Here is a 25,950-nt window from a genome sequence, read left to right as displayed (position 1 = left end):
GGACAATGCTTTGAGAATACTATTGCATGCTGGAGTGAGCTGCCATGGTGCTACATGCATTATCACCAGGACTGGGGATTTGCAGGAGGGTGGGTGAAAGGAGTTCTTTAACACCTCCACATAGCATCTTGGTTTCACTGACCGCTCTGACTCACATCACCACTGCCACTGCACCTCCCAGGAAAGGGCCTGAGTTGAGTGCTTGGACTGTAAGTGCTCACCGGTTGTACCTCCCCAAAGCCTGGGGTGCCTCACAGGCATTAGGTCAGGAAGCCATGCAGCATCCCATGCATCTAGTGAGCTGAGAATATCTGCTTCTGGATACAGTGAACTGCAAAGAATTTAAGTGACTTGTCAGGCATTATCAGGAGAGCCCAAGGTGCAGCTCAGAACACAGTTGCTGCCCATTGCCTCCTCTGCAGCTCTCCGATAATGCCAACCCTCTGCAGTGCACTAATACCAACAACCACATTTCATACACAAATGGATTATTACTGGAATCTTATAGATAAAGCCATTCATCTTCTGAGGCCCTCGGGAGTCTGAGTAGTTAATACATATCACAGCAGAAAGATATATACAGCACACAATACAAAGGAGATAGTGAGAAGCATGTATAGAAGTGTTGAAAGGGAGAGAAGAACCGGAGCCATGAAGCAAATCTGCACAAGATACACAGCTCATCTAAGATGTGCATGCAAGTTGATCTTCAAGCACTTTCAGGTGTGTCTTCATGAGCTAAACAAGAGCTAAAAAACTTCTAACTTCAGTTGTTCAGACACCCATTTTCCTAGAAATGCTGTTAACAATACAGCAATGATCAGACATCATTATAATCAGATTTGCACATGCATGGGAGCAGTCACAGGTGGAAGCAGGTGCTGGAGACTCAGGACACCCAGCCTGCCTAGTCCAGGTGTTTGTACATCTGCCCCTTTAATCCAGCCACAGTGACAAAAATAAGAGCAGAAATCCTGGTGCCCTATTTTCACCAGTGCTCATACCCTGGTGATGAGCACTCTTAAGAACCCATTTCAGGCAGAATAGAAAATTAATGAGGGAATAAAAGAGGTTGAGTCACACATCTTACATCTCAAATATGCCTTGCACAAATTGGCCGTGATGAATTGTTGTATGAAGCCTGGGTAAGGCTCCTCGCTGGTCAGAATACAGATAAAGCATGTGTGGGCTTCTCACATACTGAACAGAGCTCATTAAGGGAAAGATGCTGTTTATCCGTTTAATTCTGACCACATCATTCACTCGTCATCTTATTTAGACCCTATTTTTCCTCAGACTGGCAGGTGATATGATTGCATTGGCCTCGATACAATCACAGCTCACACTCTGCTTGATAATCCAGCAGCAGTGACCAGAGCTTTTGTGCCGGTGCAGCTGGGAGAGCTGAGTGCCTGCGCATGGACATCCCACCCCATCAAAACCACACGGCCAGCAGAAAAACAAAACCAAGCAACTTTCAGTCCATGAATATACATCTCATTCAGAGCAAAAAGGAGGCTCTCCAGCAGCAATGCCAAACACACAGATTAATGACAATGCTTTGCCTGTGAAAATGGCCTTGCTGAGTCCAAACACGTTCTCCTGAGATGCCAGATTTTTGTAAGTTAGCAAAAATGTTGAGCTGCCTGTTTGCTTTAAACAATTATGTCAGCTCTGCAAGTAAAATATGTTCTCTTGCCTGACCTCCCTGTGCTGCTAGGTAGGGCAGCATTTGGCTGTCTCTTGCTTTAACACAGACATCAGGGGACAGCTGGAGAGTTTCTTGGGAAAAGCAGGGCACAGCCAACAAGGTGAGAGGTGAAGGGACCAGAAGCACTAACAGGCTCTTGCAGCAATGTGCTTTAACACCTGCTGGACCACAGTGAAGCCCTAATGCCCCAACTTAGGCACAGGCCCTGGTCAGATGTGGGTTTAAGTCTTAAAGCCAAGTTTAACCCAACCTGTTTTGGGAAGACAGTCCTTTAAATAGAAGATGCCTGGTGCTGCACTTCATTAAAAATATAGCCCTAAAGCAGACAAGACAGAGGAGGTATGATTGCTGCTCTCACCTCTCTCCCCAAAAGGGGAGTTGATGCAGAAACATTAAATGATTTATCCCAGGTCACAGTAGAACTTTGTGGGAGAACTGGGAATTGCAGAGGCTCCCCTGGGTGCCAGCTTAGTACATTAAGCACAAACTCAACCTTCTCCACAGCACCAGGCCAGAGGCCAGGTCAAGCAGCCTCCATACTAGAACAGCCTGCCAGTGCCTAGAACTGGGCTGCTGAGCAGAAAAACAATCTCTGTCAATGGCAAGAGCACAGCAGCAATATTTATATCAGAGCTAATGGAGGAAGACAGCAATTGCTTTCTTATGATTTACACCAAACACCAGGTCCCTCCACCACCTTTCCAAAGGATAGTTGTCTGCGGCCAGGGGAGCTGCTCCAGCACCCTGTACCAATGGAACTGGGCTAATGCTAGCCTGCCAGGATATTTTCTCACGGAAGCAAGTGCTCACTTGAATTTCCCCACACCTTCAGCAAAATAAATCACACAAATGTAGTTTACCCTAGGGCTGATACTTGACTTGAGATCACACGATGCTACAAGCCTGGAAGGTGTACAGGAGCTCTGCTCAGTCAAACCTGGCTAAATGGCAACAGCCTTAGATGAACTGCAGTACAAATAAAACTAGAGGGCAACCTAGTGCCAGTGCTAGCACATATACATATTCCAAATATTTCATTGCCATTATCTATAGAGCCCATCTAGGCAGCCTTCTGGCATGTGGAATATCCCGTTTGGAAAAGCCAGAAACATATTGGGGATGAAGCTAAAAGGGTTGATTATAACATAAGCCAATTTTGAACAAATGGGGGGCGGGGGGGAGTTAAGTAATTCAAAATCAAAAGGTTCCTTAGTTTTGCTGCTGTGCTGGAGGGAATGTGAGATGGCACACCTAGGAATCCCCAGGCCACACAGCTCCTGCATACACTGATGTCGTACCTCAGAAACACTCACACTGCTCTGCAAGGCTCTGTTCACACAGACCTGACTGCCCTGTAGCAGAAACCTCCTGCACCTTTTAACTACCCATAAAAGTAGATCCTAAGGATGCAACTGCATATAAAACCAATCTCAGCTCAACAGAGCAGAACAAAAAAAGTGTGTGCATGAAATACACAGTGGGTATAGAAGAGAGAAGATAACTATGCAACAAATCCAAAAGCTATGATGCCTTTTTGTCTCTGAATTTCCATTTCCAAGCTAGCAAGAGGTGAAAGGACAGCTCAGCTTGTCCTTTCCAGTAGTCAGATACAGTTTAGCATCAAAAAGTCTTTCAGAGTGATCACAGTCCAGGATAATACATCTAATTCCCTTTAAAATAATTTGGAGCTTCGCTGGTTAGAAAATTGCTATTTCTGCTCCAATGCCAGAGAATTCCATTTGTAATTATAGAAATTTCTGTTATGCACAATTATAATATTCTTTCATATCCTCTCTGACTTCTAGTTTAACCACACTTTCAGCTTTTAAAACTACTGCTACACCTCAAGCAGACACAGGCCACTCCTGCTGCAGAGGAATGCAGATGTTCATGCCTCTTAAAACAGCTCTGAGTAACAGAGAATGAAGCATCTTTTCCTGACATTCCAGGACAAATTACCCTACCAACCAGTGACTGTTTGGATGCAACCTTCAGTCAGGTGAAATTAGAATAGAAAAATATTAAGTAGCTTCTCCAGAGTGTGGATATATGGACTTATAACACCTTGTGGAGACACCACAGGCTAGGGCCCAAATTCAGTGAGCAGACTGAGAAAAGACACATGAGAATCCACAGCAGGTGATTGAAAACAGTAAAGCTTTGCTAATGTCCTGGTTCTGAAAACAGAGACAGAAAGGGATAAATTCTTATGTCCCAAACCAATAAACATAAAATTATCTTAACACAATAATTAATCATCCTGAAGAATTAATCAGGTGAACTAAGAAATTAAAACAAATGAAAAAATCAACCTGTTTCTGAAGAAATAGCTGTTCAAGGGCAACAGCTGAAGATTCACAGCTCAAATCTGTCCTGGTCAGAGAAGCAAGACGACTTCAAACACACAGGAGCTGGTCCAGACCCATATCCTGAGGATTAGTGTTTGTAAAGATACAAAGAAGATAAATCAGTTGCTTTAATTTGCGGCTGCATTAAACAGATTGTCTCTGTAAATTTAGTACCTGCTTTTTCAGTTCCAACTGGAATTTAGTACCTTTGCTGATCAGAATCGATAACTTTAATTGGTAGTTTAGAGTTAGGTCCAAGGTGCATTGACACTAATGAAAATTAGTAGCTTAATTCGCCCGTCACACAGGGAAGCATGCCAGGAAGGTGGTGGGAAAGCAGAGGAAAGCTGCTGCTGTCTGCCTTGCTCCTTGGGGCTTGGAGGATTGAGACAGGACAGGGCTGAGGCAGGCAGCAGCATGAGGGCATGTAGGCAGCTGGTCATGTGTGCCCAGAAGCCCAGGCAGTGGCTGCATCACTGTGTGAGAAGACATGAGGGCGCAGAGAAGCTGTTCACAAGCAAGCGCAGAGGAGAGCTGTGACCCTGGCCTGCTGCTCAGGAAGGTCAGGGCACATGAGTGTGCAGGAAGACCCAAGAGAAGAGGGCTCCCAGCATCACACTGCACAGCCAGCCTGCTTGGCGAGTATCAGGGCTTCAAACACTCCAAGGGGGTCTCTTCTTCCTAAAGGAGGAAACAGCTTCTTGTTACTGAGCAAGCACCAACCACAGTTGTGCAGCAGGGCAAGATGCAGGGCTGTGCCTGCCTTCACTGGGGGAAATCTAGTAGGGAGCTCCCTGCTGCCAGGACACCCACCCCATCATGCTAGAGACTGCCTCCAGTGTCTACTCTAACAGGGGCCTCTGCTCTCTGAATTGAAGAGGCTATATACATCAAACCCCAGAGTATCTTCCAATTAAACTCTTCTGGTGTAGATCAAAATTAAAACAGAGTCACCACGGAGGCATATTTGAAGTTCTCACTACCCAGCAACTAAAGGGGGTCCAGGCTGGCCCTGTTCCCTTTGAAGCATGCCTGCTGGCTGTAGGTTTCTGTAATGCTCACTTGCAATTACAGCTCTTTTTAACTTCTCTCTTGCCCTCTTTTGTTTCTTTTTTTTTTTTTTTTTTTTTTTAAAGAGATTGAGAGGAATTTTAAAAGCCTCATCAATCAGATTCATCAAACAAAACTGTAGAGGTAGGGCCAGCTGCAGCTACATATGTCAAACTCAGCTGTAGATCTAAAAAGAAAAGCTGTAATTCAGTTAGGATGGTCAGCTTTTTGACAGTTCAGCAGCAAAGCTAATCCCATTGCTGTATTCCTAAAGCTACAGAGATGCCAGACTGTACTAGGCAAGGGCACCCAAGGATCAGTCCCTGTGTACAGGCGGGTGTCTGTGCTCCACTTGCCACCTGGGCATTCACTGTCACATATTATTGTGATGTCTTTGTTCCTGGAGCTCGTGGAGGACTCAAGAGCCTTTTGGTTTCTTTTCCTTGCACAACATGTGTGGCTGAACAGTCTGAATACATCATTTATCTAAAGCAGTATGCATAGATTACTCTGGTCACAAGTGTGAAAGAGGAGAGAACAACGGTCAAACTCTCATTGGTTTGCATGGGTCAATATTTTATCAGCCTTCTCAAATTTTGCCTCTCTGAGGTTTACTTTTTTTTGCACACCATTACCTGTGTGACAGTGCATCCAATGAAATGCAAAAGTAGTTAACATCCTCAGATACCAGCACAAAGGTCTTCAGGTGTGGATGAGAGGTGCCTCAATGGAGCATGTAACCCCCCAGGCACCACAGTTGGGGGACACAAGCACTGCCCACGATTCTTGCAGCCGCTGGCAGAGCCTGCCTCTACTTTTTTGCAAAGCCCCTGATCACAGTTGTCATTCTGCTATGGCAAAGTGTCAGGAGAGCATTCAGAAACCACAGTATCCTCCTTGCTCCCTCTGCTTTGCCACACTGCTTTCCTAATGGCCAGCTCTGTGCAAAGAACGTCCCAGCAATTGCTAACACTTGCAAATAATAATCCTCTCCCTACTAAATTTCCAGGAAATTCAGTGACACAGACACAGGGATAGACACTCAGGGGAGCAATAGTATGGATTTTCCTCAATTATTTTAACAAAAAAGTTGTAAAAACTTAGAGAAGGGGGGGGAGGGGGTCCCACCCCAGCTCACTGCACACACAAGCCTCACACATAGGCTCTGCCCTACCCTCTCCTGAATCCAAGCATCTGAGCATCCATGGAGATGCTCTCCAACACAAAACATCACAGCCTGCTTTTGCACATAAGTTAGTGTTAAACAGCATCTTGTTCAGGAAAATAAGAGCATCACATTCATTTTCCCTTCCGGCCACCCCAGTGGCTTTGCCCTGCAGTGCAGCTGCATCTCTGGATGCCACTGCCCCACACTGCCAGGCTGGCAATGCTCACCCAGCAACGCCACAGCTTCCACAGGGCCCTGGGCAACTGCCATGTCTGAGCGTGCCCCTGCACCCATAGGACATTTCTGCTCTTGTACTGCTGTGCAGTTTAATGCATAGAAATTAACACTGGAAAGTAACAGTTTGCTGTGCTGAAAAAAGAGAAAAGCCAATTGTTTTTTCCACCACCCAGCAGAAAAAGGTGATGGTACAAGCTGTCTTTGGCTGCTCTCAGGCAGGACAGGACTCACTGACTCACCTGGGCTCCCAGCAAAGCTGATTTCTGCAAATGCAGATGCTTCAGCGTTGACCAGCTTCTTCAGCAGAGCCTTCCAGGCTGCATCTCACGTGGCAAAGGTTTTCAGTCACTTGCTTACAAAATTGAGCTGGTTTCTTAGGCTGCTGCCAGAGCCCTCATGTCCTCAAACAGACTCCATCTGCTGGTTTTATAGACAAGCAACTCCTGCAAAGACAAAATATTTCAAGTTAAATAACACATACTTTATCTTTTGTTTCTCTCAGCAAACTGGGCAATTTCAGAGATATTTTGTAAATTCAGATTTATGATGATTATTTTTCATGCTGTGGCTACTGCAGTGGCCATAGAGAATTTATTGAGGTAATAATGTATTTGAGTAGCCAGTTAAGAAAATGAAAAAAAAATGAAACACTGCAATGGCCTAACACTCAAACCATTAATATCCAAACATATTAAGTCACTTAAAGGATTTTTGTACGTGCACGCACATTTTGGGGTAGATTCTCCTCGTAACACGTGACGGGAAGATACACTTTACTGTTGACATTTAGCATATTTTCTTTATTGCTTTTCATTTCATTACGAGTAAAAGTGTTATTTGTCCACCCAGCCTTCCCCAGGACGAATGCCATCATTTCTGTTTGCAGAGGCAGCCAAAAATTAAAGGAAATTTTTTAGATGTCAACGTTAAATGTCAAACCCCGGTTTTAAGTAATTACCAATACCCTGGCACAGATGCATTTTACTCAGAAAACCCTTGTTAAAAATATTCATCAGGGGATGTTCAAATTTATTATGTAGAACAACACAGCCTTAACGTGCTGGCTTCTATTTAATGCTTTAGTTCATAGCAACAAAGATACCAATGGGAAATCATTAAGCAAATATGCGATTTTTGCAGCATAATAGGGTCTGTGTTTGGTATCACTTGAAAAAAACTCACCGAGCTCAGACCGACAGGAAAAACCCACAGCGATCAGGCTAAGTACAGCAACATTAGAAATGTTAACAGATTTCAGAAAGTGATGTTATATTAATTCAAATGTTAATGCTGTCCGAGGCTGCTGAAAAGAGCGTGGGGCTGTGGGAGGAGATAGACGTTGCCGGCAGGGGAAAGCACAGGGAACACAAAGGGCTGCCTCTTGGTGTGAGTGGGGGAGTTTTATTAATTATATTTCCTTTAGAGCCCTAACAATAACATGTCAGTAATCTACACACTCTGTACTTAATTGATGCTAATGATTTGGCCGGGTGCTGGTCTTCACCAGCGAGCCTCCCCGTGCCGTGAGAATCCCGGCCATCTTGCGTTCCTCCAGCCCTGCACTGCAGCCCCAATTAAGTCAATGAGCGTGGGGCCACTGAGCTGCTCCCACCATCTCCACCACCCCTCTCCCAGCCAGGTCCCACATGGACGTCTTCCACTCTGCACATCCCTGAAGGAGTGCACAGCCCCCAGCACAGCCCTGCACAAAGGGATGCATTCATGGTCCCCCCCGACATCCTAGAAGGATGACCACCCAGCATGCATGGCTACCCTGGCCATGGGAGGCAGAGGCCAAGGTGGAAGAGGTCCCTCCAGTTCCCCTCTAACACCAACAGCAGGAGGAGTATCAGGCATTTCTCTCTCGTGCTCATAAGCAACAAGTCCCCAAACACACGCAGCTATGGGCATGCCTGCAACTGCCCTCAAGGGGATGACTCAGCAAAGTCAGGTACCAAACTACATGCAATGAAGTGATGCCTCTCAAAACTACTGCCTGGGTTGCTCTGATATCTCTACCCTTGGTGCTACTCATCTGCCAGCCAGAAACATTTCCATTATGTCAATTTCTGTTTAGGAAGGCTGCTGGGGAGCAAAACCTGCTTGGCAGCAGGAGGATCCAAACTCATGGCAGCTGCCAGCACCCCCCCAGCACTGTTGCCACCAGCAGGCAGCCCTCAGATACCACAGGAAGAACTTGAAGAACTTGTAGTCTTATCACAGTTCAAGAGCGCTTGCAATGTTCAGTGACAAAGTCTGGTTGTTCTGAGTAGATGCACAACATCTTGTGGGGACATTCAACCTGCTCACCAGACTAACAGACCTACTCTTGTGCACAGCATTTCCCTCCCTTCTTTGAGCTAATCTTAGCCTCTGCTCATTCCTCTTCACTGCTAGATGTTCATCATGGATCCCAGTGCTCCACCCCCAATTTATTTCCCCCACCTTCCCTCTTACCAGTATGGATGCCTCACTGTCACACATGCAAGGGACCAGTCAAGCACAGAGGACATTGGCCAAGCCTGTACCTCTCCTTCACTTGGAGGACCAGCATTCTGCCTGCTTGATCTTTTTTCTTACCTATAGAAACAGAAGTTACGTCTTCTTGAAGCTGTCCAGCAGAGAAAGCTGATGGACAAGAAAGAGGGCAACATGACATCCATGAAAAGCCTCAATTAAGTTCAGTTTTGACAGGAAATCAGGCTAAAAATAATGATTAAAGCAGCAGCAAACTGTCACTGCAAGCAGATATTTTCCTCTATTAGAAGATTTCAGAACCAGCCTCAGAATCCCACAGCAGCACTTCTACCACTCCCAGCAAAACAGGGTGGCCCAGGCAGCAAAGCATTCAACAAATTGTTCTGTTGCCACTTCTCAGGGGAAAACATTTGCTTAAAAACAGTCAGATGAATTTAGAGTGATCTATAGGGCACTTTGTTATGTTAATGACTGCTACCAACTGTCTCTTCTTTATATTAAAGTGTGGACTCATTGTCAGTTGGGGTGAGACAAGACAGCCTGCTTGTGTCTTGCAGTCCTTTTGCACTCACCCAAACTACTCATGTGTAGACACTTTAATATGAAGAGACACTGTCTGTGGCCTTCTTATTGAAGCCCAGATTAGTAATAAAACCATGCAAGATCAGCTAACCTTTCCTCATCACATTCTTCATCCTGCAAGACCTCACTCAAAATGAAAACATTTTTTTTTTGCTCTCTCAGGCTGTGATTGACAACCAGACTTCCCAAACCAGGATGATGGAGAAGGGGTGATGGGTACAAATTACTCTTGGGGAGATTCTGACTGGAATCCAGAAGACAATTTTTCACAATGAGAACAGTTAGACATTGCAATAGTCTCTCAAGAGAAGGAGTAGATTCCTCTACATTGGGCAATTTTAAGACTCAGCTCGACAGCGTTCTGGGCCATCTCATCTAAACTACACTCTTACCTAGAAAGACTGGACCAGATTATCCTTGTGGGTCCTTCCAACCTGGTATTCAGTGATAGTGTGAAATACCATATGAAATGTATCAAATACATTTGCTTCCTTACAACACAGGTTACATGACAGCATGTTCAGCTCAGTAAAACAAAACCCTTTTCACAGATAGATAAACAGTTCCGATAGATGGTCTGCTCCTTTGAGCTGCCAGCAGCTGCAGTTCCAATATCCCCTGGGGTCAGAAAGGTTTCCCTTCCTTTGGAAGCTATTTAATCTAATTTGCCCTCAAACATACCAGTCTGAAGAGTTTTGAAAACTGAGTTTATTCATTCTACAAAGATACTATTTTGCAATGTGAGTTTCAGCATAGAAAGAGACAAACCCTGTCATAAACAAATTTACTCTCGTGCTTGGCATGAGCTGATTATTTCAGAAGTCTGAGACAGATTATGTAGTATTGCAATGTTCTGAAGTCTTTAATAAAGGTTTGATTAAATTCAAGTTGTTTCAGTAGTAGACTATTCAATGTTTGAGAGAAACAGTGTTTATACTTTAAAGGGAAGACAAATGTGACTTGTTTGCAGGTAGTAAGGCTGTCAGAGTCATCACCAATGTACTTACTGTTCAACAACTCAAGTGGCATGACTGCTTTGCTGGAGTCAACTTCACAGCACACAAGCTTCTCAAATTGGCTAGAAATCAAGCAGTGTAAGAGTGAGAAATGGACATGATCCTTGCTTTTTTTTTTTTTTTTTTATAGTTATCACCTCCTGGGCACAAACAATTAAATTAAAACCTCAAACCTCTTCAGTTACTCCACCTTGACTGCCCACCCCATCCTCAGCAGGTATACACCCTGCAGCACAGGCTGTGCTGACCAGGGCAAAGGCAGGAGGACCAGAAATTAAAAGAAGAGCCATACATCTATTTATGTGCCAGGTCTGAGCAGATCATCTCTCCAGATCAAAGACAGGAGCCCAAATTGTGCTGATCTCAGTCTTACCAGCACAGAAGAGCCACACTTAATCCCCAACAAATTCAAGGCTAGCCAAATTCTGAGTTAGCCTGTATTATTTCTTAGTATATGCTAGTGTCTCACATTTGAGAGGAAGAGGTTGGAGGTGAGGAAAGTTTGGAATATGAGGATATGAGTAATTCAATGCTTTAAATCTATGTTTTTAACTACTTAGTGGAATGATGTTCCCAAAATAAGAATAGATTTGCACCAAAAAAATGTCAGCCTGTGCACTTGCCAATTCCCCTGCTGCCAAGTTTCTCCCATGCCCCCAGCTTTCAGACCAAGGTGAGGTTTTGATACATGGTTATAACAAGCCTCCCAGGAAAAGGAAGATAATCATATGCCACCTGGGTTACTGCAGAATTCAATTTACTTTGCATGATGCTTTATGCTGGTCTGTGGCTATTAAAGGGAGAAACAGTTTCCAGCTGAGGATTGTGCAGCAATGCACAGTGAAATTGCTTTCTCCGAGTTTCCCTTGAAGCTCCCCACACCAGGAACAGCAGTCTCATGCACTGCCACAGACTGTCCTCCCCTGAAGCCCTCTCCCCACTTCCCAGGGTAACAAGCTTAGAGCCCACAAGCTTCAGCCCACCCATAAACACATGTTGTGTGCCCTGTCACAGGGTGTCGTGTAGCGAGTGGGGTGGTCTGACGTGCAGTGTTGGAGGGGCTTGCAGTGCACGGGTCACAGGGTATGGTCTGATGGGAGAATTGCAGTTAGCCATCCCCACCCCAACTGGGACAGCTCTTTTCTTAAAGTTAGCTGCACCCTTCCTCCCTAGAATGGGTTTCAGTGGCAAACAGTAACTTTTTTCCAGCTACTCTAGGAAAACATCACACTAGCAGACATTAAGTATCCATGTGCGTTGCAAAATCTGAAACAGGTTTGTAAAGCAGGATAAAGATGAGAAAGTAAGAACAGCTCTTCAGATAAGTCACCCCTGCTGGACAGTACCAATCTCTGGCACATCATCGCATTCCTACCTGGGAAGGTGCAAGGCTATGATCTCCGTGCTGTGAACAGACTACTCCCCACGGAAATAAAACAAGTTGACCTTGCAGGCTGTGGGGCAGTAAATAATATAATTAGCAGGATCACCATCTGAAGCAGAGACCCAACTTAGAGCCTATTACCCCAGTAGTTTAAGTAATAGGTAAATATGTCTGAGATACAGGTTTCCCACAACCAGTAACACGCCCCAGCATTTCCCTCCCAAGTATTAGCCAGACTTCATTTAGCTTCAACTGAAACATGAGTTCATCATATCTGTAATTACAAAAGTTTTCTTGCACAGTTAAATGTTATAAAGAAAACAATCTCTATTTAAAGAGACCAGTTACAGACTAAATATTACAGCAAAAGGACTGGTACTGAAGCTGGTCTGGTGATTTAGGAATTAAGCCTAGAGACCATCTTAGGAGGGTTGTTTCCCCACCCCCTACACGTCCACTGTATGGCCTACATTTAAAGGACCAAGTACTAAAACAAGTCTTGACAACTCCTCCAGTATTAAACATCTTCAGTAATAGGCAAAGACAACATCCCTTTGTCTCAGATGTATAGTTCTCTGAAAAACTAAAACTCCTCTGAAATAACACCAGCAAATTTGTTCAGCTAACATTTGCACTTAATTTTTAGCACAGAACTTATAATCATTTGTTGCAAGGAAAGGAAAAAAAAAAGGCCAGCAACTCCAAATAATTTGTTTACTCTTTGTCACTGTAGGCATTTTTATTACATTAAAGCTTTAACATTTATCAAAACACTTGGGTGGGAAAGAGCAAAATGGAGAATAACTTAAAATAAAACAAAAAGCAGCCTTGCTAGCAACTCTTCAGAAAAATTAACCAACATCAGAGTAGAAGCTTCCTGAAATGTGTTTGTTGTAGCCTTTAAGTTATCTACAGGAGGACAATGAATCCTGGTAGTCTCGCACATCTTCAGTGTTGTTGAACAGCCTTTAAAACTCAACATCATGAGGAAAAAAAACAACCAAGCAATAAATTTTTTACATTTCTATTTCCCTTTTCTCCAGAAAACATCTTACTATGATTTCTCAGACAACACACACCATTCCACACACCACTCCAGAATCCAGACAATTAGTCAAAGACTGTACCATAATCCCAATTTTGAAATGATTGTTTTCAGATAAGGTAGGCTTTTCATACTGATCACTTCTTGCTATTAAGCACAACAATCCAGACAATCTGATTCAAGAATTTCCCAATACAGTGATCATTAAAGTGTCCAGTGGAAGGATTCTATATAGACTTGTCATGTTTATTATCCCCTCCCTAGCCACCTGCATCTGGCTAAGAAAAAAAATCTAAGTAGCCAACATGACAATTTTACCTCAGTACCCAGAAAGGAAGTTTTAGTTGGTAAGCCAGTAGTGGTAAATAAATAAACCATAGCTACGACATTTATCCCCAACTCCCACACTACTAGTGGTCACAGTCTGAAAAACTTTAGCTGACCATAATTAAAAGAAAAAAAAATAGGGATATACATAAAACCAGCTGTCTTAGACAGCATTTTTATTAAAAATGGATACAGAGACATAGCAGCATTTACAATAAAGTTTTTAAAAGGCATCAAGTTGTAAGCAAACCATTTGAAAAAGAGGCTTTGAAATATTGTCTTCTACAGTACTTTTTACCCATTTGTCAAGAGGGGACAGTGTGACTGCAGATTATCCAAAGGACAAACAGGCAGTGTAAATCATCTAAACTTCAAGCCCTTTTTCTGAACAGTTGGTCACATCAAGCATAGCCCTCCATAGCAGCATTTGGAGCACTCATCGGTGTTCTTATAAGTGGCTGGTGTAGTTGATCCATTTCTTTAAAATACTTTAATGTTCAATAAAAATATTTCAAATAGAAAAGTTCTTCTGACAAAAAAAGTAAGGTTTCCTTTTCAAATTCCATAAAAGCTTATGAACTTTACTGGCAGCATTTCTGTAATGGAGCAGGAATCAGAACCAGCAGAACAGGCACTTCAGCAAAACTGTCTGTCAACAGTTTCTCAAGTCATATTGGCTTCAGTCCAGAAGACTGTTTCTTACTACTTTGTGGTGGTGTAAGGACACCAGTGGGAAAAGGTGAAGTCCTGTTTTGCTCAGCCAATATGGCTTTTTTCGCTTGAGCTTTGTCCTGAAAGCACAAGAAAAGGAAATCTCTTTAGCATGCCTTTACAACAGATCAATAATTCAGTGGTTTATAATTTGATAATCTGCAAATGCATATTTGTGTCTTACTTCCCCTAAAAGCTGTGATACATCATGCAGTACATGACAGTTAATGAACACAAACCCCAAGAGGTCAGTGTTAAACTTTTGGAATCTGACGATTAACATTATGGTACTTGTATCCTCAAGGAAGCAAAATTCAGAAGCAATGAACAGGAAGAGCTTTAACTTTTACCACAACTAAAACTAAACACCACCAAAATTCTGATAGCTTAGATTAACTACAATTTGTTGGACAAGACTGTGATCCTGTACAAGTTCCTCATCCTAAAACCCACCCTTGAACAAATTCTCAGCCGTGAATGTCACAGAACGGTCCCAGAGGCAATCATGCAAAACATTTTCCTTTTACCAGACAAGGTTGCATTATTGGTATTTCCTAGAAAGGAAAGGCTAGCATACAGTATTTGAAGCATCCCAAAGGGTAGAAACATGCTTCTGGTTTCTAGGGCAACCTTTTTCCCCATTTGAGGTGAGAGGCTTAAATCACAATCACCTTTTGAAACTAGATACTGAACAAACCAGGTCTTTGTCCCAAGAATTTTGCAACTGGAGTACAGCCTTATGCCTTTTATCCTCTGCACACACTCACTCAGTCTCCATCTGATAATGCTTCAGTTAAGTTTATTGTATGTCCTAACCAACGAAGAAACAAGATGTAGGGTTTACAGACAGATTTTTTCTTCAATATACATACCAGCAAATCCAAGCTGGTTATGTGCGTCTGTATGTTGTGCAAGTCTTCAGGAGCAATACCTCTAAAGTGTTTGAGTTTGGAGCTTCCCACTTCCCTTAAAGCCATTGCAAAAGGAACCATCCACTTGACACAATCCTCTATCTCACACCACTCATAGCCTGGAAGACAAGACACATGTTCATCTGACTGAACAAAGACTTAACACTTGTAAACATTAGTCAGTAGACTAGCATTAGACTTAGTTTATTCATGCCAATACCTGAAACTTTCTGCATCAGCTCAGATGAGGAGAAGTGATACAAAGCAGAAGCTGCAAGTACTCCGTATGTGTACTCCAAGCATCCAATATCTAGCACACACAGATCCAAGAGCTACAAGACAAGAGGATTTTAATACATGTATCACAAGAACACTTTTTCCCCTCTCCCCAGTGAAATAGCATTTGAAGGAAGAAATCAGTCTTACCTCTGCTATTTGTACAAATATTTGCTGTGGATATTGTGGCAGCAGTACCTCATAAAGCTCATTTAAATATGCAACTTGCATGTAAATATTTAACCATGATACAACTGTCAGTGGATTTAAGTTCCAGTTAAGAGCCTGAAAGAGCAGACACACAAGACCTCAGTGTTAAAGAGTTTGTAACTTCAACTATAGAACTTTACAGTTTCTGATCTGGAATAATTCCAGTTCATCAAGACATCTTTGAAACACACAAATATAATCCTCTCCTGTACCTCCTCCTGCTGATAGGGTGGGGTAGCAACTCATTTTGTTAATACACACATACTGGTGGATGATTTAAATCACTTGTTACCTAGAGTACACTGTTTTATAATTAGACAAAGAAATTGTGCCACCTAAGATTAACTGAGGTTCTGTGCTTTTAGTCTGATTATGCTATACATGAAAATAGCTAAAGTAGAGTTAACTCCACTTTGAAACAGTACCTTCATAATAATTAGTTCCATACTGAGAATTTCATCTTCTGTACAAGCTCCATCTGTAACATAAGCAAACTGATGCAACTTTGGTGGATAAATTTCCTGAAAGATAAGAAAGCAAGTATTAATTTGTGGAATAGGCTGTTACCGGTCTCATGTGCTTCAAAAAGAAAGTTAAGGAAAACCCACCATTACTTCAGCATTTCAAAAAAATAAGAGGGAAAAAAAAAAAAATAACCAACTTCCCCAGCCTATCATGTGGTTCTACTTTGCCTTTAATACAATTTTTTTAGCCAACTGTTCTGCTCATAGCTTTCACCTTTCACTCTTGATGATGCAGTACAACACACACTACATTTGAGTATAGTGCCATGGAGACAGTATCCTAACTGCCATCAAGACTTTTCTACACATCCTGAAGAAAAGGCCTTTTATGGGTTGAGAACAGGTTGAAGAATAACAGCACTCTTAAAAGACAAACAGCAAGAACCTAAAAACCACTACGTATTTTAACAGTTCAATTTGTTCCAGTAAAGGAATAGCTCAGATTATGATCCAGCAGGTACTCCACTGATGGACTTGTAACAAGCAGTCTCTGTATACAGCAGCCAGTCAGAAACTCATTTGGCAACTGCAATTGCAAGCTTCAGATATATTCTAAAAGTGAAATGACTGTCCTTAAGAGTAAAAGATGTACTGTGATGCTAGCTTGTCTTATTTTTAGACACTTCCAAGAAAACAGTAGGAGGAATTCTGTAAAGAAAAAAAATAGACTTTTCTGTCTCCTAGCTGAAGGCATAGCGACTCCATAAAGCCTGCCCAAATGCACCTAGTGTACAATAAGCATGCTGACTGTTCATTCAGATATTTAAAGCTAGAGAGACTTACCTCAAGCTTTGCTGCTATGAATAAAGAAGAGATACCTATAAGCTGCAATAGTGTTTTTACAACATTTTGTTGTGTTGCCATAAATCGATCAAAGAAATCTTGGGCTAAATAAAAAGTTTCTCTGTGAAGCTTGTAGACTTCACAGACCTGGAGAAAGAGATTACAAAGGTCAAGAACAGTGCCAGAGTCAAAACCACTTGCTACAGTTTTATTTAAAAAGGCAAGAGCTATACAAGAAATTTACATTCCCTTTCTGCTTCCTGCAGTTTTGAAGTAACATGTTAACAGAGCACAAGGGAAACAGTTTCCTTTGACACAACCTGACTGCCACTACAGTAACTCCCAACACAGATCAGAGTAAAAATCCTATTAGGAAATGCAAGCACACGTTCTAAAGGTGTCAGAACATCAGTTCCTCCTTTTTGCAAAGATGCATCATTCCGGCACCTCAAGAGAAAATTCCCACATTTCAGAATTAAGCACAGAGTCCTCCAAACAGCAAAAGAGACTCTACATACTGATCCACAGCACATTCTACATGTCAATAACAGAGGGTGTGAGATGCATCTGGTCTAAGTAACCACACTTTCCTACATAATCATTGGTGCAGCTTTTATCTGCACTGTGACCTTAAAAATCCTACATAGTGGGCTTTAGGGACTAATTGATTATTAACCACTACCAATCTAAATTATTATCAGAGTATGTTGTCAGTTTGTACATCATCAACTTAACCTCTCACATATTCTAAGTTTAGTGCCACTTCAACCTCAGTGTCTAGGGCTAAATGGGTTACATACAGATCATGAAACATATTTATGACAGTTTTTAGTACATTTCAAGAAAATTACATTTGAAATACAAGCACAGAAAAGCTTACCTCCATTAGCCAGTCTAGAAGGATTGTTCTCATTTTAGGTTGCAGGAGAGGGTGCCTTTGCATATAAAGTTTATCTCTTACATATGCCTCTTCCTTGTTTATCATATTTTGCCATACGTCCTCTCTGTTTGCCCAGCTATGACAGATCAATATGGTTAGTCTCAAGTCATAAGACAAGGAGCACACACAAAACAGCAAAGGAGAGCAGTGCTTACCCTAGAACTGGTAGCGGTGAAGCTCTAGGTGGAACAGCACTTAGATGTGCAAAGTGAGCGTAATCAACCCCAACTGGATCATCATCTTTATCTGGAGTAGGAATCAGCATATGGGCATTCTTGTGAACATTATTCCAGGATGGCTGTTGAATGAAATTAAGACCCTTTTAAAACAATCATTTTACATTTACAGCTAAGACAAGAGACTGTAAAGAAACTATGACAAACTAAATTATTTCTGAACTGCACAGTCAGAGATGGGAAGAGATGTCCACAAGTCATTTTGTCCAACCCTGCTGCTCAAATAAGGCCACCTATAGCCAGTGGCCAAATGGCTTTTGAGTATCTGTAAGGATGGAGCCTCCACAACATCTCTTAGCAACCTTCCAGTGCCTGGTCACACTCACACCAAAACAAAAAAACACACATGAAGTATTTCCTGACATTCATAGGGACTCTCCAGTGCTTCCATTTCTTTCCATCTCCTCTTGACCTATCACTGGGCATCACTGTAAAGAACCTAGCTTAATTTCACAGTATCACAGTATCACTTAGGTTGGAAAGGACCTCGAGGATCATCGAGTCCAACCTATCAACACAGACCCCATGACTAGACCATGGCACCAAGTGCCACGTCCAATCTCCTCTTGAACGCCTCCAGGGTTGATGACTCAACCACCTCCCTGGGCAACCCGTTCCAATGACAAATGACTCGCTCAGTGAAGAACTTCCTCCTCACCTCGAGTCTAAACCTCCCCTGGCGCAGCTTGAGACTGTGTCCCCTTGTTCTGGTGCTGGTTGCCTGGGAGAAGAGGCCAACCCCTTCCTGGCTACAACCACCCTTCAGGTAGTTGTAGAGGGCAATGAGGTCACCCCTGAGCCTCCTCTTCTCCAGGCTAAACAATCCCAGCTCCCTCAGCCTCTCCTCATAGGGCTTGTGTTCAAGGCCTCTCACCAGCCTTGTTGCCCTTCTCTGGACACGCTCAAGTGTTTCGATGTCCTTCTTAAACTGAGGGGCCCAGAACTGGACACAGTATTCAAGGTGCGGCCTAACCAAAGCACAGTACAGGGGCACTATGACCTCCCTGCTCCTGCTGGCCACACTATTCCTAATGCAGGCCAAGATGCTATTGGCCCTCCTGGCCACCCTCCCTTCAAACATACACACACATTAATAGAATCTCCCCAAGTCTTCTCCTGTATAAAGTTTCAGCTTCCTTTGCCCTAATCATCCCAAAGGTGGCCCTTTGCTGGACTCTTCCCAGTATATTCTCTTTTGTACTGGCAAGCCTGGAACTGGACTCTGGCCTCACCAGTGTCAAGTAGAGGCGTGTTGCTTACTGTCACAGCAGAGAAGGTTTGCAGCTATAGTTGAAGAATGTCTATCCTGTTCTCTTTTTGAAGAGCCACAACTATTTCATGGAAGAATATCCAAGACAGTCTCCAATTGTCATGCGGCATTTTATTTTCACCAAAAAACCCAAAGACAACCCAAAGCTGTGGTTCCATGTAAAGCACACTCAACAATGAACAAAGCAAAATAGTGAATTCTAGAATTGTTCTTATTCATCTTGCAGCTCTGAGATGAAAGAAAAAAGCAGCATTTATGATCCAATTGTTTCCAGAGCAAAGCAAGTACATGTTAAGGGACTGCCACTACAGGATCAAATTGGCCATTTCACATACAGAATTTCACCAGTCTGCAAACAAGCACCAACACTTCACCCATATCTTTTCTCTGGACCAGAACTTAAGTTTAGGTGTACTTTTTGTCTGGCTAACTTTGTTAAACAAGACCTTACTGTATGCTTCACACAGTTCCCCTGCAAAAACACTACTTGCTTTATTTTGTGATAGAATACAAAGCCAGCCCCATGTCATCATGCCTAAGCAAATTAAAATCTGATATTTCTGCCTAACAGTGAGGTCAGCCATCTTGCTACAAACTAATCTGTTCTGCAGCAGTGAAAGGACAGGACTCCCTAAACAGGATTTGTAGTGTGCTTCAAGAAAAAAATAACTGAAAAAAAAATAAAAAATCAGAAGAATCATTAGGTACTAACAAGTAAAATGCTCTACATGAAATTTTCCCTCTACAAGAAGCTTCCACACCTGCATTTCTGCCCTGTCCTTGCTACAAGTGGTATCACTTTCCAGCAAAATGGCTACCTCCTAGCACCAGCTTCAGAAACAGAAACCACTGACTTTATGAAACAAAACCCACATTTAACAGTTGACTGACAGTTAAGATTGCTTTGTACTTTTGAGTTACTGATAGACAGATGGGTAGTTTTTCTCCTTGGAGTTCTATGTGCAAATCTAGCATGGCTACATACCCAGCCATGCCATGATTTAATTTGGGTAGGAAAAGAAAAAAATGGCAATTGTATCTTTATCTTAAAAAATTTATTACTTACAAGCTTGAAGTTTGAATTAAAGCATCACATCAACATTGGCTTAAGTTAATTTCTGTCCTCCCTCAAGACTAGACTTTAGTCTAGTCTTTGTCCTCCAAACTGCATGGCAAGCCCGGCTGCCATCAGCTTCTGGAGAAGTGCTGCCTTATCAGTTAATCAGCAAACCAACAGAAAAGCAGTACATTATACAATGCCTATTTAAAGGTGTCTACTACACCAGCAGCTTCTGAAGGACACAGGACTTACTCCACAGACTTCAATTAAATCAGACACCTCACATGCTACACTACAGCAACATTGACAATCTTCTGTAAGGAAATTTAAATCAAGGGTCAAGAGCCTCTTATGCATTTTGAGAAGTGGAAAAGGATTTGACTAGGTAATATCACTCATCAAGATAACTGGGGAAAACATGCAAGCAACAGAAGAAGATACAGCTTACCTATAAACAAGGAAGAAACAACAGCACAGGGACCTCAAAAGCAAGAAGCTACCAGGAAAGGAGACAGGATTCTGAGTTAACCTAAGAGAACACTGTTGCTGTGGCATAGATTTTAGTTGAGAAGATTATCATGTTTATCAGACTCTTGAGTTTTTAAAGCAGATTTAACAAGACATTCAACCAAAACTAAGAGACTGTATCAAGAAACTACATTACATTACACTAACTTGAAGGAAATGTCAGCCACCACTGAAAGAGGAAACAGTTTAAGATGGGGAGGGTGTGAGGAAACCATGAAAAAACTTCCTTTGGGCTTGCAGAGCCAAAACAGAAGAGGGGAAAAAAGAGAACTGCCAAAAGTAAGAGATTTAGAGAATCTGTGCAGCCTAATGCAGGAAATCCCATGGTCCTGGACTTACTTCTGAGGTAAATGGGGGCTGAGCAGGATACAAGCCAAAAATCAATGGGGAAAACTGCCTCTTCAAATCTATATGGAGGCCAACAAGAAAGGTTGTTAACACCCACAGCAATATTCCAGATACAGGAATGGAACTGATCAGATACAGTTGTCTCAGTTCTAATAAAAACTGATTAAAGAAATTGAACTGAGGATATAAGAAGGCTCAATAAAAGATGCACCAAAAAGGGTAGAAGGTAAGTAACCAAAGAAGTCATCCATCAGAGCAGTCAAGCCCATACAGCTTCAAAAGAAAACCCAAGAGTTTGAAAGTAGGTCTTCTTTTTTTGAAGCTCAGATGTTCCTCACTTCAGTTTTCTGCAGCATGGTGTGACTCACCAACATATCAACTGCTCATTTAAACAGATCTTTTGGACATCTTTCAAGCATATAGGTCATACAAAATGCAGCACATGGTGTCCAACTGGATTACTGGTTATGGGCAGAGCCTTCACTGAAGCAGCCACATACAGGAATACAAGCTGCTGAGACTCATGCATTTCAGCATGAGCTGGGAGGCACCAGAACAAGCTTACACAGATCAGAGCAAGGAGGACAGCATGAAAGCAGAGGAACAGTTACCCCAAACTGCATTCAAACAGTAAAGCAGACTACTTTCAGCATAGGAATCAAAGGCAGAGGAACAGGCCTGCTTGTCAGCCAAAAAAGCAACACCTTGTAACAGAGAGACATTGATAACAGATAGTAAACTGCAGCCTTAGTTTGCCCATCACAAAAAACCCATCTGGTTTTCAGTCATAAGGATGCATCAGTTTAAAGTATAGGAGGTTTCTGACACCAAAAGGGAATTCCAGAATTAGTAAACTGGGAAAAGAACTATTCACATTAAGTTGTTCCCATTCTTTCTGAATAGCACAGGAGCTTCTGCTGCTTCTAATTTTCTAAGGAGTCTGAATTATGGATATACTTTGCATTCTTTATCTGTTTATCTGAAGACTTTTAAGTTAGATTTGAGGTGGGCTTCCTTTTTTTTAAATTGGATATTTCAAAGATAACCTAGACTAATTAAAGGAACTTTTTGAAGGTTATTTTCAAACCAGTTAAGTGGAACATTTTTGACAACAGTAAGACTGGATTCTGGAGACTGGTTTAGTGAGAAATCGATCGAAACTGTTTCCTGAGAGTTCACTCCTTTTCACTTTAAAACATTAGTTAGTGTACAGAAACTAACTTTTAGCTTCGATTCTCTACTCAATCTAGAGGTGGCCTTGTAAATTGCCTCACAATTGCATGGATGACTCTAATTTAGTTCCATGAATTTTGGCTTACACGGCACCTTAGAAGTGTATCTGTTCACAGAAAGCAGGCGGCATTAATATGAGAATTGCTAGCAGAATTACAGCAGTGCCAGTTCTCTAAAATCAAACACAGAATTTATGCAATATTCTCCTGTCACAAACCTGATGATATAGCCACCATTTCATCACAAAGGGTAATGGCATCCTAATTAAGAACTCAGGCCTTATGTTCAACAGACGCAAACTAATGAATTGACTATGAAGATGTCATAAAGTGGGATGTGACTATGATATTTTGCCTTGTGCATAAACTAGTGTCAGTAAATTTATTTAATGTAGAAGTCACATGGTATAGGCAGCAGTGAATTTATGGCTACTTGCATTTTAGAATTGTTGTGCCTCAACAGAATAACTATCTCACTGGCTATGATACAAGCCTGCTATACTGCTGCTGGAACCGTAAACACATTCTCATTAGTGGCCCATGGCAATTTATATCAGAGAATAGCTTGTGTCACACCATAGACTGAAGAGCTGCTGCTGTGCAGCCAAATGTTAGCTTTTTTAAACAGATCTGTAACAATCTGGCTACTTTGTCACAACAAAACCCCTTCTCTATGTAAGGAGGGATAAACAGGTACTCATTTTGTTTATGGTTTTGAGAATAAAAGGGCCAAATCCCACTAGCATCCTAAGCTTAACTTGAAAAATTCAAGGAAATACTTGGACTACTTATGGCCTAAATTACTTTTAATTTACCTAGGATTCCTGAAGTAACATTGAACAGCTACTAGGCCAGGAACATAAAAAAAGAACAAAAATTTGGAAGTCTTTATCTACTTTAAAGTTGCAGGTCAATGTGCTCAAAGTATTTAATGTTTCTTTCCACTACCCTTCTAGAAGAAGGTAAAATAAGGTCCCTGTTGAGGGCTTTTTAACAATACTTTATTATTATGCAATAAATATGCACAAAAAGCCCTTGCTTGGCTCAAACTGAATGAATCTTTGGGTGAAGGAGAGAGCTGTGCTGAAGGACAGGCAGCTCTTCCTTGTCAGAAGTGAGAAATTAGTTTAATATACTGCACAAAAGAAAGACAGAAGGGAAGGAGAGATCCCCTCATTAAATGCTCACCATTTGAGCCCTGCTTAATATGTTGACTGATAACTAGTATACACAGTTGCAACAAGCAGAGGCCATTCCAAACAATGATGCCCATCTGTTATGGTAGCACTTTAGTCTTAGAACTTCCAGCTGCCACTTCTGGTTAGATGTGCCACATTATGCATAGCCTTGCGTACCAAATACAGCCTGCACACCCCGATCATGACTTTTGCGGCTCAAGTATTGCCCTGCACATGCATTAACAGGCTGAAGTCCTAGTGACAGTGTCTGAATAAGCATGTGTGTGCATAGAGGAAAAAAATGAGTGGAACAAACCTATCTCAGAACACAGACTACTCCATCTTTATTGAGCGAGCATCCCGATGCACAAAAGCACTATGCTTTCAGTACCACATACTGACATTGAGCAAATATAGACAGCAATAGTATCTAAGATTCCAAGATTATAGGAAAGGCACTAAGGGACCAGGATGACAGTATTAATTTTTTCATATTATAATTCAGACCATTCTAAATATCTCATTGACAAGACTGGCAATGGTCACTGCTAACCTCCACCACAGACCTGATTTCCACAGTTAAGTGCCTGTACAGAAGTGATCCCTCTCCTCTGCAGAGAAATTAATCTTATTTTACCACTGCATTAGCTTCTAGTATAAACTGCAAGGTTCTAACCAGCAACCTCATGCTCTCTCGTCAGTATGAATGAAGCTGATGCTGGAAGGGGATCTTTCCTCTCCCAAGGTAATATGCAAGTCGAGAGGTGACTGAACAGAGAATCATCTCAAAAGATGATTCAGGTTGTATATGTAAATCTTATGCTTTGGCCTGCAAGGTACATCTTGTTAAAATGTGACTACTCTTGCAACTCTCTAATGAGGTCAATACAGAATCTGTCTATGTAGGCCTAAATGCACATTAAGGCATTCATAAGCTGAAACCTTACAATCACAGGACAGCTGGATATATTCAAGTATTAATACACTGTATGCCAAAACAGACCTCACCTCTTGCAAAGGCTGCAAAGCAACCTGTACAGCCTGAAATGTTTTGCAATTTTCATTAGTCAAGATTGATACTTCCTTTTGCCCATTGCTATACAGTATTCAGTATTCCTAAGGTTGGAAGAGACCTCAAAGAGTACATGATAGGTGGATAGCTATTGCACAAAGTTTACAATAATGAGGCACTGCAAAAGAGTGATTAAGTGAGATTACAGGAGTATTATCTAAAGACAAATCAGTTACCTGGTTTTCATATTGCTTTTTTCTAGTCATCTCAATCTTGGCAACTTCTTCATCAGGATCCTGTAAGAACTACAAAGAGGAATATATGATTTCAGGAGCACAAAATGCAGGACAAGCAACCTTTGGCTACCATGACTTGCTACCCATCCCTCAGGATCACAGTCTCCCAGCAGACCACTGCCCGCTCAACACCCAGACCACCACATGGCCCCCAGCTACTCAACAAAAGGAGGCGAGGGCCCAGAGGCTAAGCCCAGCGGCAGGGCAGGGGCTGGCCTGCGGGCACCAGAGTGGGCCACGGGGCCGGCCCGGGGCCTCACTCACCGTGGCCACATCGGCTTTCCTCTTGCGGGTTCGCATGCCGCACTCAGCATGTTCCCCCTTGGCGGGAGCCTTCTCCTCCACGCAGTCACTGCCAAGAGAGAAAAGAAGGTGAGAGAGCGCCGTCCCCGGGGAGTCGCCTCCGGGGTGCCTGACGGGAGACCTCGGCCTACAGGGCCACACGCACGGCGGAGCAAGCACTCACCTCTCCCGGCGCATGGTACCCGCCTGGGCCGGGTCGGGTCGAGTAGAGAGCGGTGCGGGGAACGGCCGAGCAGGCCCGGGCCCCAACCTCCACAAAGGGCCGCAGAGGCGCGGGCGTACGGCGCGGAAAGGGCGGCCGCAGCCCCGGGCCGGCCCCGCCGGCTCCCCCCGCCCCGCGGCCGGGTACCCCGGGAGACGGCAGAAGCGCCCGCTGTCCCCTGCCCAGAGTCTCACTCACTCACCGCCGCTCCAGACCTCCCCGGCCGAGAGCGGGCGGTGGGCGAGCGGGCGGCAGCGGCGTTGGCGGGGCGCGCAGGGGCAGGGCGGGAGCACAGCGCGGGCGGGCTCCGCTGGGCGCCTCCTGCCTCACGGCGCGGCCGCTCCCGTCCCTGCGCACAGCGCAGCCCGCGCCGAGCGGGACATTTAAACGCGCGGCGCGAGGCCGCCTCCCCGCCCGCCCGCACACGTGGCCCCTCGCACAGAGCCGGGGGACGGCGCCCGGCCGGGGCGGGGTCTGCGGGGGGCGCGGCGGGGCGCCGGCAGGCCCTGGGGGGAGCAGTGCTGGGCGCCGCGGGGCGCGGGATCCCGCGATCCCGCGCCGAGGTTACAGGGGCGTGGCGGGGC

At 43.3% G+C, this 25,950-nt stretch overlaps 1 protein-coding gene across 1 annotated transcript; it reads right to left on the bottom strand.

Annotated features, from left to right (window-relative positions):
• Window positions 1-12,674: 12,674 nt before the first annotated feature.
• CCNE1 (cyclin E1) lies at window positions 12,675-25,691 on the bottom strand. Its single transcript, XM_068150609.1, has 11 exons — window positions 25,328-25,691; window positions 25,126-25,213; window positions 24,802-24,870; window positions 17,857-17,999; window positions 17,642-17,777; window positions 16,762-16,908; window positions 15,880-15,975; window positions 15,395-15,529; window positions 15,189-15,300; window positions 14,930-15,087; window positions 12,675-14,137 (listed from the first exon to the last, which is right to left on the bottom strand). The coding sequence occupies exons 1-11, from the start codon at window positions 25,339-25,341 to the stop codon at window positions 14,015-14,017; spliced, it is 1,221 nt and encodes a 406-aa protein (XP_068006710.1). The 5' UTR covers window positions 25,342-25,691; the 3' UTR covers window positions 12,675-14,014.
• Between the last annotated feature and the right edge of the window lie 259 nt (window positions 25,692-25,950).

The sequence above is a fragment of the Melanerpes formicivorus genome, unplaced genomic scaffold (genome assembly GCF_026170545.1).
Source record: "Melanerpes formicivorus ecotype bairdi unplaced genomic scaffold, bMelFor1.0.p_v2 SCAF_20, whole genome shotgun sequence".
Classification (NCBI taxonomy): domain Eukaryota; kingdom Metazoa; phylum Chordata; class Aves; order Piciformes; family Picidae; genus Melanerpes; species Melanerpes formicivorus.
Note: the sequence above shows the minus strand (reverse complement) of the source record. Positions and strands in the feature narration are given on the sequence as shown.

Coding starts and splice junctions, on each gene's coding strand:
- CCNE1 (XM_068150609.1), bottom strand. Junction 24,871..25,125: donor GGAAAGCCGATGTGGCCACG/GTGAGTGAGGCC, acceptor TCCTCTTTGTAG/TTCTTACAGGATCCTGATGA. Junction 16,909..17,641: donor TTCTAGACTGGCTAATGGAG/GTAAGCTTTTCT, acceptor CTCTTTCTCCAG/GTCTGTGAAGTCTACAAGCT.